This window comes from Phyllostomus discolor, chromosome X, assembly GCF_004126475.2.
Source record: "Phyllostomus discolor isolate MPI-MPIP mPhyDis1 chromosome X, mPhyDis1.pri.v3, whole genome shotgun sequence".
Lineage (NCBI taxonomy): Eukaryota > Metazoa > Chordata > Mammalia > Chiroptera > Phyllostomidae > Phyllostomus > Phyllostomus discolor.
The window spans coordinates 74,282,184-74,295,065 of NC_050198.1; the positions used below are offsets into that span (position 1 = coordinate 74,282,184).

The window sequence follows — 12,882 nt, forward strand, 5'->3', positions numbered from 1 at the left end:
ATTTTTAAAAGGCTGATCATCCTACATGGGCTAAATTATTTTACAAAATGCTAGTAAACATGAAGTCATGAGGTGGAGATAGGAACCCCTAGGATGAAGGAATAGCACAACTGTGTGTGCTGGTGTCAGGGTCCTGGTGAGGTTGGAAGACAGAGGGTTACAGGACTTTAATCCTTGTAAAGCTCAAGCAACTAAAAAAAATGTTCCATTCCACAACAGCACTTGAATTTCATGGTGTACTTTTTGAGTGAAAAACAGGCAACCAAGTCAAATGTCTGTTCTTTCTAGGCTGGCTACTGGAATGAGTATGAGAGGTTTGTGCCTTTTTCTGATCAGCAAATCAGCAATGACAGTGCATCCTCAGAGAATCGGACCATAGTGGTGACTACCATTCTGGTAAGTATGGACAGAAGTTAGGTGGGCTTTCTGTACATCAAAACTTGCTAAATGGTGCCAGGCCTGACACTAAAAGCAGCCAGCCTGGATTCATAGTTTGGCTTTGCCTGGGAATCTCCAAGCCCAGCACGAGTAGCAGACATCTCAGACCATTTCATAGCTCATGCAGGGTGGCTCTGGGCAGAACACAGGTGAGGACTAGCCTTGTCCTGCACAACCCAGGAAATCACAGAGCCTGCACACCCAGTGAACATCTATAGACCATGTCAAAGCACCACCACCCTGCCCCTGCACAGCTGATCCTCCACATGGGTGGAGGTTGGTGGTCAGTGTTCACAGTCAGTTCTTGTAGCTGAATAGCCTGGGTAAATCCCTCCCATTGATCTGCAAACAACAATCAAGGCTCAGTTGTAATAGGAGGGTATACTCAGCCCACATGGAGGGTATACCTTATCTATCCAGCTTGGGTGATAGGGGAGACTGTGCCACTGGATGCTACAGGACACCTACTATATTAGGCCACACTCCCAAGACAGGGAGTTATAGTATCTGTACTGAATACATAGTAACAAACACAAGGAGGCTGCCAAAATGAGGAGACAAAGAAACATGGCCCAAATGAAAGAACAGATCAAAACTCCAGAAAAAGAACAAAACAAAATGGAGATAAGCAATCTATTGGATGCAGAGTTTAAAACACTGCTCATAAGGATGCTGAAGGAAATTAATGAAGACCCCAACAGCATAAAAAAGATTCAGTCAGAAATGAAGGATATACTAATTGAAATAAAGAAAAATTTACAGGGAAACAACAGTGGAGTGAATGAAGCCAAGAATCAAATCAATGATATGGAACAAAAAGAAGCAAAAAACAACCAATCAGAACAAGAAGAAGAAAAAATAATACAAAAAAATTGAGCATAGTGTAAGCAGCTTGTGGAACAACTTCAAGAGGTCCAACATTCACATCAAGGGTGCCAAAAGGAGAAGAGAAAGAGTAAGAAATTGGAAATCTATTTGAAAAAGTAATGAAAGAAAACTTCCCTAATTTGGTGAAGGAAATAGACATGCAAGTCCAGAAGCACAGAGATTCTCAAACAAAATGGATGCAAAGAGGCCCACTCCAAGACACATCATAAATAAAATGCCAAAGGTTAAAGTTAAAGAGAATCTTAAATGCAGCAAGAGATGACAGTGACCAGAGGGAAGAGGGAAGGGAATTTCAGGGGAAAAGGGTGAAGGGTTTTCAGGAACAATTATAAAGGACACATGGACAATAACGGGGGGGGTGGAAATGGGAGGGAGGTAGGGAGGGCTGGGGTGTTGGGCTGGGGTGGGGGGTGGGGGGAAAAGGCAGAAAACTGTACTTAAACAAAAATATAAATAAATAAATAACTAGATAGATAGATAGATAGATAGATAAATAAATATTTTTTCCAGGTACATGTTAAAAAAATGCAGCAAGAGAAAAGCAGTTAGTTACCTACAAGGGCATTCCCCATAAGACTGTCAGCTGATTTCTCCAAAGAAACTTTGCAGGCCAGAAGGGATTGACAAGAAATATTCAAAGTCATGAAAAGAAAGAAAGAACCTAGAGCCAAGATTGCTCTATCCAGCAAAGATATCATTTAGAATTGAAGGGTAGATAAATGTTTCCCAGATAAGAAAAAAACTAAAGGAGCTTATCATCATCAAACAATTATTATATGAAATGTTAAAGGAACTTATTTAAGAGAAAGAGGATTAACACTATGAACAATAACGTGGCAGTAAATACATATCTATCAACAACTGAATCTAAAAACAAACTAAGCAAGCAAGAACAGAGATAGAACCATGTATACAGAGAGCATTTTGATGGTTGCCAGATGGGAAGTGGGTGTCAGGAAGTGGGTGAAGAGGTGAGAGGATTAAAAAGTACAAATAGGTAGTTACAGAATAGCCATGGGGATGTAAAGTACAGTATAGGAAATGGAGTAGCCAAAGAACTTATAAGCATGACCCATGGACATGAACAATGGTAGGGGAATGGCCTGAGGGATTAGGGAATGCTGAGTGGAGGAGGGCAAAGGGGGAAAAATTGGGACAACTGGAATAGCGTAATCAATAAAAAATAATTTAAAAAACAAATAAATTTATGGAATGAGTATAATAATAATCTCATATTCTTGTCATGAGAGTGTTTTAAGGCAATATTCACCATATAAAGCTTTTCTGAAAAGTGAAGGTACTGTTGAAAGGTGATAGAGTATTCTCGTTTAGGTTTAAAATATTTTTCTAAAAGCTAGTAATTTCTTTTACTGAATAAAGTAAAAAGCTGAGCTAAGTTTGTATGCTGCTAGGTCTGAAATTGTGACTAACTGAATAGAGATTTGGCTGGAGTTTACCTTTCATTTAAATGTGTATATCAAATGTTTACTTAGTCCTAGGTACTAACTAGGCCCTGAGGATATAAATGTGAGTAAGTCACAGGCCCTGACCTCACAAAGATCACAGTGCTTCCCTAGGGCTTGACAGGGTGGCCTGTGGTTCCTACATGATAAATCCCAAGAAATCAAAGAAGTCCACTTCATGTAATTAAGGAAAATATCTCTGTCCAGTTTGACTAAATGAAAGACTTTACAGGTAGAAACTGATCCTTCTTTCAAACTCTCAAAAATAATATAAATCTTTCTTGACTTCCTTTAATCATTAGCTAAGGCAGGGTGTCAAACTCATTTTCACTAGGGGCTGCATCAGCCTTGTGGTTGCCTTCAAAGGACCTAATATAATTTTAGAACTGTATAAATGTAACCACTCTTTAACTAGTGGCAAGGAGCTCTATATTTGGCCCTTTGAATGCAACTGCAAGGCTGATGTGGCTCCTGGTGAAAATGAATTTGACACCCCTGTGTTAAGGACTTCGAGGAGTGTTATGTAGAATAGTTGGTTGAGGCTCTTCTGCTTATTGAGTAAAAAATAAATAAATGACTCTTTTCACATACCAAAGTGCAATAGCCATGAGAGATGGGGGACTTCATGATTACAAATATCATCTCTTAGAAAAATCTATAGGAGTAATCCTTTGATCTTCCCTTCTGGTCCTAAAGGAATCACCATATGTAATGTATAAGAAGAACCATGAGCAACTGGAAGGAAATGAGCGATATGAAGGCTATTGTGTAGACTTAGCCTATGAAATAGCCAAACACGTAAGGATCAAATACAAGTTGTCCATTGTTGGCGATGGGAAATATGGTGCAAGGGATCCAGAGACTAAAATATGGAATGGCATGGTTGGAGAGCTTGTCTATGGGGTAAGTTCTTTTCAACTCTATTTCAATTTACTTCTATGCTTTCCAATTAACAAAGACAGACAATTGAATTTTCAAGTGCAATACTTATCCAGTTGTATAATTTTCATATGGTCTAATTGTATGATCATTTTCATATGGTAAAAAAGGCTTTATTTTCTACAGTTGCATTCTATAGAATGAGTTTATCAATAGCATCCTTTTTGCAACAGGATTATATTACTAAAAGTAAAGTACAATTGGGAAACTCTATTTGGCAACATTAAGCACAGCCTGCCTTCTACTGAAAATCTATTCCTTCTGTATTTCCTGTCTCAAGTAGCAGAGTCACCACACACCTAGTTGCCTAAGCAACCTGATCATCTTTTCTCATTGCTTCTCTCTTATCTATGCAGTCACTATATCCTATCAATTCTGCTCTTATGTCTCTCAAATCCAGACACACTCTTCATTCCCACCATCATCAACTTAGTTAAGGTTCAGTCATTTAACTGGTTTCCCTGCCTCTGCTCTTATCCTGGCAAATCAGATCTCTACATTATTATAATTTCCCCCCTTAAAAATCAAGATAAAATTCAAATTCTTAGCCCTGGCTGGCATAGCTCAGTGGATTGAGTGCAGGCTTCGAACCAAAGTGTCACAGGTTCGATTCCCAGCCAGGGTAGATGCCTGGGTTACAGGCCATAACCCCCAGCAACAGCACATTGATGTTTCTCTCTCTCTCTCTCTATCTCCCTCCCTTCCCTCTCTAAAAATAAAATAAATAAAATCTTTTAAAAAATTCAAATTCCTTAGCATAGTAAATAAGACACTTCATAATCTGGCACCTGCCTACCTCTCTAACTTCATTTTGTACTCTTTCCCCTTCACATTCAATATTCCAGCTATAGCGAAGTATGTGTTGTTCCCTGAAGGTGCCCATCTCTCATGTAGGACATGCCTGGAAGGGTGTTTGCCTGTGTTAGCCACCTAACATCACCTACCAGTCCTCTAGAACTCAGAGGTGTTACCTCTTTCAGGAAGCCTTCCCTAATCCCATTTACCCACCTGCAGTCTGATTAGGTGCCCCTGATTTTTGCTTCCTTAGAGTACTTTTGCTTTCTTATAGTACTTTTGAATTTGTATTATAATCACATATTTACAAGTTCAGCTGCCCCAAGTAGACTATGAACTCCTTGAGGACAGATATTGATTCATTTCAATATCTCAGGGCCTGGCACATAATGGAATTTTGACAAATACTTGTTGAATAAATTAATGAATGAACAGAATGGTTCTGCCAAGGGCTTTCCCATGGGATGAGTACAAAAGAATTGTATTGATAATTAGGGCTTTTAAAAAGGGTACAGCACTATCTTCAGAGCTCCTCAGAGGCTTTGCTTTAAAAGATTTTGGCCTCTGATTAGGAAATTCAGATCTTGTGCTCCCTAGTGAGGTATATGAAAAGAAGTAAACCTGAGCATAAGAATACCCTAGTGGGTGACCCAGTCACTAGAGAACTAACCCAAGTGCAGGTGGTGGCAGAAAAGGTTTAGTTCTAACAGGAAAGTATTATTTGAAATAACCAGTCCCTGTCTAGACAACTGGTTAAAAGAAAACAAAGGAGTTTAGACAGTGAATATACTGAGGAGAAACAAATGTCCAAGTTACCTGTGAGACTAAAAATTCAGGATAAAGACTCTAGTGCTTGATATAGGAATCAGCAAGAATATGGTATAGCTATTGAATCATAAGATAGTACTGTGATCACTAAATAAGGTTTTGGAACAGGTCCTTGGGAACAAGCACAATGGCAGAAGCTCATTTCTAAAAATAAGGGCATGGGAAGGGAATTAAGGCTTAAAATGAGACTGGACCTCTAGTATAAAAACCAGGACACTCTCCTCCAGTCAGACAGCAGCAAAACAGTTTGAACCTTAGCCTGCAGCTATGGGGCTGAAGCCAATTATCTCCTGTCTTGGGTCAAGGTTAGTCCTGGGAACTGGGGCAGAGCCAAGTTGTAGATGAGATTCAAGTGAACCCAGTTATAGGAAAGAAAAGAACTTCTAATGCCAGAAAGAAGGGTTTGAACAAAAGGCATAGCACCTGTCATGTTTTCTGAGGGCCATGAGTAGCTCTGAATGGTTTTGACACAGATCTAGCCTCTTATTTCACAGGTTGGTGATCAAGTCTTCTTATCTTTATTGTCCCTCTTTCTCTGAACACTCAGGGTCCAAAAGGTCTTCTCTTGCTCACGGCTCTCCACTGCTCTTAGCACATTACCTGGTACATAGTAGATATTCACTTTTGCTCTGATGAATGAATGGCTGACATGCAGTAATGCCCAGCCAATGTTCATTAAAGTAATCCTATAATGACATCATGTCTGTTGTATTATTATTAATTACGATCTGCCATTTGTTGCATATTTCCCAGTTGTCAGATACTGTGCCAATTGCTTTACAGGCATTATGTAAATTAATCCTCACAACATACCTCCAAGGGAGGTGTCATTATTAACATCATTCCACAGATGAGAACATTGAAGCCTACAGAGGTGAGGTCTCATGGCAATACCAATCAGCTTTTAGTGACCCAGTGATTTGAACCCAGGTCTTTGATTATGAAGTCTGTGTTTTTTAACCATTGCCTAATAATGCCCAACTACCAAAGTGTTGTTTCAGACTCATCCATCCTAAAACACAGTTGAAATTTACTGCAAAGGCCTTTGGTGCCTTGACCATTCTGAGAAGAGTATATGGCCACAGAAGTATGGCAAGGAATTTAGGGTCTCAGTTTCTACTGGGCCAAAGTAGAACTGACATGAGCTCTACCAGCCCATCATGACTCAATAGCCAGAGCTCTCTAGTGTCTCAAAAGAAAACCTGCCACAGTCTGTAAATAGCTCAGTGCCCTCCTGGCATTGAGCAGGGCATTAGCCACAGTGATGTAGAGAAATGCAGATTTCCTGACACTGTTGAGACAAAGACCAGCTTTCTCCTAGGTTTTGGTCTGTCCTCTGGCATGTCCTCTGTACTGAACCCACAATCTCCACATTCTCTTCCTCTTTCCAGTTCATGTTTGTGTGAGTGAGGGAGCTTGAGAATTAGAGAGTTTCTTATTTGTTTAGTAATTTAGAAGCCATTTCTCTACTGCTGAATAGGTTAAGATTCTCCTAGAGAAACCTTCCTATCTTTTCCCTCCAATTTTTTTCTCCTGAAGACAGAAGTAATAGCTGGGGAAGGCTCTTACAGAAATGGCCTCTTGTCTCCCATGACCTGGAACTAGTTCCTGATGCTTTCTAAGATTGTAACACAAGATGATTTCAGGGAACTTCCAGCAAACCAACCCATTTGAGTGGACTGCCAAATTTTACTTTCCTCTAAAACATGTGGTTATAACAAATGGGTGTTTTCGTAATGTTTGCAATGAGAGTTTTCTGTTAGGGAAGGTGATGTTCTCATAAGCTAAATGTGTCTTCATCTTCATTTATAAGTTTTACTCTTTCAGCTTTGGGAAGTTTTTAACCTCTTTATCATTGGTAGAAATGGAGAAAAGTGAAAACACAGGTATTCTTTTCTGTCGGGCCTGTCCTCTTTTGTGGTTTGTAAGCAACTTAAGAAAAAGAAGGGCAGAAAATTCCCAGTGACTTCCCTAAGTGCTTTATAATCAAAAGGACAGAGAACATGGAAGTATTTCTTGTAAGGAATATGAAAACTACACAGATAGGCACTGCTTTATCTTTAGGGCATTTTTCTATTATTCTTTTAGTATATAAAACAGATCAGAGTAAAAAAAAATGAAGAAAGACACATGAAAAAAGCTTTGCCAGGGAGATTTCAGTATCTTCCTTAAGTCTCAAGAAAGAGTCAAAATGTATTAAATTTGTTAAAGAAAAAAATAAGCCAATCAGCCTCCTTTCAGATCATTTCTAAGTGGTCTTTTTTTTTCTCAAAAAAAAAAAAACAATCAAGATTGATGTTAGGGCACCTTGTATCACTAAGAAGTCTATTTTTGAAACAAACCTCAGTAGGACACACTGTGCCTCATTATGTAAGCTCTCCAGGACATTATGGACTTCAAACTGTCCACCTCCTTTAGCAGTTTTGATTTTGAGTTGTGTGTCTATAACATTGCCACATGGTAGTTGTCTCAAGCTCAAATGACTTATAGGCCACAAGTTTTTATGATTCTGAAAGAGCATGTGTTTTAAAAGCACATTTGAAAACATTTTGTTGCTAGTAGGGCTCTTAGGCATCTGTTAGCCTACCTTTTCATTCATTTTACAGATAAATATGAAGACTAGCCAGGACTGGACATTAGAGCCACCCATTGAGTAAACCAGAAAACCAAGGCCTGATGTAGGACAATAATGACAGGAGTAGTAGCAGGGATTGTGGTAATGTCAAAAATCACACAGCTTGGCAGAGCCTAGACTATAACTCAGATTTTATGACTCCTGGTCCAGTGGTCTATCTACTGGATCATACTGGCTCAGTTTACTACACTTGTCAGACTATGGAAAGATTAGTGTTTTATCAGATATAGCATCCCCACCTGCCTTCAAGGGGTTACAATCTAGTTGGATTATAGTCGTTTCCATCCAAGATATCCATGCTGTTTATCTGTGGCCTCCAAGATAATTTAATATACATTTCTAGTTATCACTTGAAATATTTGAAAACCCAATGTAGACAGCTGAGGGTTTCTGCCTTTGGGAATAGATATGACTTAACAGAATGAGTCGGGGTAAGGGCTGGAAGAAAAATGAGGCCCTAATTGACAAAAGGGCACTTCCTAGTGGGAAGCTGCCATGTTCCTTATGTTTTTAGAACTTAGAGCTAAGGATAAAGGCAGAAGGCTGGGTAGGGGCAGGGGTTAGTTGCCTTGGGAGAAGCCAGACAAGCTACTTCCCAGATTGGTACCTCTGGCTTAGAAGATAGCAGAGAGTGTGGGGATGAAGATGGAGTTGGGAACAGTTGATTCCAGGTCACATCCCTTGGGCATCCTCAGACTCCTTCACAATCCCAAGACAAATGGCAATTTTATAGATGCTATCCACACTGACATGTTTTTTACCTAGAAGAAATTATCTCTTAGGTTATCACTATCCTAAGATGAATTCATTTTCCACTAAGACAGAAATTTGATCTGTCTATCCAGCTAAAAGAAGAGAAGTAAGGGTACAGTAACAGATTCCAAGTATTCTCCTCTATTCCTCAGGTGATTATAGTGGGCTTTGGCAAAAGGACTGATGCTTTGATAAGTGCCCCTCTCTTTCAAATGAGGCATATGAACTACAGGAAGGAGCATTAATGCCACATGGAAGTCTGCCACTCTTAGCAGAGCAGGTCAGGAAATATTTCCAACCAAATTTAGTCTCACAAGGCCTTTACTCAGATCCAGGGACACTCCTTTGTCTTCATTTTGTCTTTAACTCTCTTAGCTCCCTAAGGAAAGGGAGCTCTAACCAATAGATTCAGACTGGGACATCTGTTCTAGAAAAATAAACTAGGAGATCCCATTGTGACACGGCTTGTTGTTGCACAGATTTAAATAGACCACATCCCTTTCTCAAGATCTTAACAATTGCTGACAGTAAAAATCCCATACAGTACAGCCAATAAAGCAGTTTATATCCTGTCCCTCAACATGCAGCATTCCTATTGTCTAGCTTGATTCTGCCCCACTCCTTTTCCACCACATTTAAACTTTCCAAAGGAAATGTCTGCCAAAGGCCACTAGAACCTTATGGTGGTATAGGGATAAGACAGGTCATGTCTGCTGCTTCTTTCATATAACATATAATATCTTATGCATTACATACTAGTACATAACCTACCTCCTTTCTCCTGTCCTCCTCCTTGCTTTCAGAAAGTGCTTTAAAATGGTGGCTGACATGCTCCTGTTCATGTATAGTCTCCAGGTGGGTTTCAACATTTGAATCAGATAATCAGGTGAAACTACTTTTAAGCTATAACATAAGCCTTTTAGCTCAAAAAAATTAATGGCATTTTTTAAAGGAAAAATTTTATTCATGTGAATACTTTGCAAAACAGGAAACTGCATAACCAAAAATATGTTCCACTGAGGCAAAAGGAGGGCTACATCTTATAGAAATAGTTCCTGCCCAAGTTCCCAATAGGTCCAATTTTATGCAAATGAGGTTTCCAAATTCATACAGTTCTGACTGGTCGGAATCATGCAGTTGTCATTAGTCTGTGTCATGTGTTCTTAGTGGTCATGATAGAGCAGTTCTAATTGGTTGGTATGTATGTAAATGAGTATATATTGTGCAGTTCTGATTGCTTGGGGCACATCTCAGTCCACTGATCGATAGATGAAACCAGGACTTCTCTGCAGTATTTGACTCAGACAGCATAAATAAGCAGTGTATAGTGCAGGAAGCCAACAGTTCAAACTGAAGTTCTTGGGATACAAAGTACATGAGGAACCCTTGTCCACAAATGGCTGCTAAACTCATTATTTATAAAATTTGGGCCCTAAGCTGACCATGGGAAGTTCTGCCCAGCAAATAAATTCCTTCTTAAGGTCCACATCAGATAAATCTTTCTTCACAGGGGCCACTCTGAGGAGTGGGTCCATAAAGCACCTCATGTTCTAAAAGTGGAACTCCTGACAATTTAAAGAGAGATTTCAAACATGATCAAAAAAGTCTTCTGGCTATTGGGTAAGGAATGGATCAAAGGGAGATCAGAGTGTAAGCAGGAGATAAAAGAAGTCAGAAGATAAATGGAGCCGCCCAAATGATACATAATGGTGACCAAAGTAGCGATGTGAAGATGGTGAAATGGATAGGGAGCATTGTATATCTTTTGTTCATTATTGCAATCTGAGCACCTAGCATGTTAGAATATACTCAATAAATATTTGCCAAATGAGTATTGGCTGGTGTGGCTCAGTGAAATGAGTGCAAGCCTGTGGACTGAAAGGTTGCCAGTTCGATTCCCAGTCAGGGTACATGCCTGGGTAGAGGACCAGGTCCCCAGTTGGGGGCTTGGAAGAAGCACGTGATCTGTTTCTTTCACTTTCTTTCTACTTCCTTCCCCTTCTCTCTAAAATAAATAAATAAAACCTTAAAAATCTTTGCTGAATGAAAAAATGAAAGATGACTGCCAATTTTAAGCTTTGAAATTAAATTTATACATTTTCTTTTATTATTTACTTTATTTTTTGCATTTTTTATTGTTGTTCAAGTACAGTTGTCTCCATTTTCCTGCCACCACTTTCCCCCCGCCCCACTCACCCCTACCTCCCACCCTCAATCCCAGCCAACTTTGGTTTTCTCCAGGGGTCCTTTACACATGCTCCTTGGTGACCCTTTTCCCTTCTTTCCTCCATTATCCCCCTCCCCACTCTCCTCTGGTTACTCTGTTTGTTATTTCAGTGTCTCTGGTTCTGTTTTGCTTGCTTGTGTCTTTTGTTGATTAGGTTCGACTTATAAATTAGATCATATGGCATTTGTCTTTCACCACCTGAGTTATTACACTTAGCATAATGCTCTCCAGATCCATCATGAGGTTGCAAAGGCTAGGAGCTCCTTCATTCTTTCAGCTACATAGGATTCCATTGTGTAAATGTACCATAGTTTTTTGATGCACTCATGTACTGATGAGCACTTAGGTTGTTTCCAGCACTTGCCTATTGTAAACTGTGCTGCTACGAACATTGGGGTGCATAGGTTCTTTTGGATTGGTGTTTCAGGATTCTTATGGTATAATCCCAGCAGTGGAATTGCTGGGTCAAAAAGCAATTCCGCTTTTAGTTTCCTGAGAAGATTCCATACTGTTTTCCACAGTGTTTGCACCAGTCTGCATTGCCACCAACAGTGTACTAGGACTCCCTTTTCTCCATAACCTTACCAGCACTTATTGTTTGTTGATTTGTTTATGATGGCCATTCACACTGGCGTGAAGTGGTATCTCATTCTGAGTTTAATTTGCATCTCTCTGATGGACAGTGATACTAAGCACCTTTCCATATGTCTCTGGGCCCTCTGTATGTCCTCCTTGGAGAAGTGTCTCTTCAGGTCCTTTACCCAATTTTTAATTGGGTTGTTTGTCTTCCTGGAGTCATGTGACTTCTTTATATATTCTGGAGATCAAACCCCTGTCTGAGGTATCATTGGCAAATATATTTTCCCACATGGCTGGTTCCCTTTTCATTTTGCTGATGTTTTCTTTGGCCTTGCAGAAGCATCTTATTTTAATGAAGTCCCATTTGTTTACTCTTTCCTTTTTGTCCCTTCCTCTAGGGGACATATTGATGAAACTATTGCTGCATGGAATATCTGAGATTTTCCTGCCTATCTTCTCCTCTAGGACTGTTATGGTGTCGTGACTCAAATTTAAGTCTTTTATCCATCTTGACTTTATTTTTGTGTATGATGTAAATTAGTGGTTGACTTCAATTTTTTGCATATAGCTGTCCAGATGTCCCAACACCATTTGTTGAAGAGGCTATTTTTACTCCATTTGCATGCTTCTGCCCTCTTTGTCAAATATTAATTGACCATAGAGACTTGGGTTTATTTTGGGGCTCTCTATTCTGTTCTATTGATCTATGTGTCTGTTCTTATGCCAGCACCAGACTCTTTTGATTACAATGGACTTGTAATATAGTTTGATATCAGGTATTATAATCCCTATTACTATGTTCTTTCTAAAAATTGCTGTGGCAATTTGGGGTCATTTATGGTTCCATATAAATTTCTGAAATGTTTGTTCTATATCTGTGAATTATGTCATTTGTATTTTAATAGGGATTGCATTATATCTATAAATTGCTTTGAGTAGTATGGTCATTTTGATGATGTTAATTCTTCCAACCCATGAGCACGGTATATGCTTCCATTTGTTTGTGTCTTCTCTAACTTCTTTCTTCAGTGTTGTGTAGTATTCTGAATATAAATCTTTTACCTCCTCTATTAGGTTTATTCCTAGGTACTATATTTTTCTTGTTGCTATATCAGATGGGATTTTTCCCTGATTTCTCTGTCTGATATTTCATTATTGATGTATAAAAATACCTTCAATTTCTGAATATTGACTTTCTATCCTACTATTTTGCCAAATTCGCTTATTAGGTTGAGAAGATTTTTGGTGGAGTCTATAGGGTTTTCTATGGACACTATCATGTCATCTGCAAACAATGATAGTTTTGCTTCCTCCTTTCCAATTTGGATGCCTTTTAT

At 39.2% G+C, this 12,882-nt stretch overlaps 1 protein-coding gene across 3 annotated transcripts in view; it reads left to right on the forward strand.

Moving 5' to 3' along the window:
• The window catches only part of GRIA3 (glutamate ionotropic receptor AMPA type subunit 3), a 394,073-nt gene that overhangs the window by 278,066 nt on the left and 103,125 nt on the right, over positions 1 to 12,882 (forward strand). For all 3 annotated transcript variants that reach the window (XR_004901045.1, XM_028522764.2, XM_028522765.2), the window contains exons 9-10: positions 289 to 396; positions 3,486 to 3,692. Coding sequence is in view for 2 of the 3 variants with exons in the window: in XM_028522764.2 (XP_028378565.1) it covers positions 289 to 396; positions 3,486 to 3,692 (315 nt within the window). In the remaining variant the exon portion in view is untranslated. The remainder of the gene's footprint in view (positions 1 to 288; positions 397 to 3,485; positions 3,693 to 12,882) is intronic.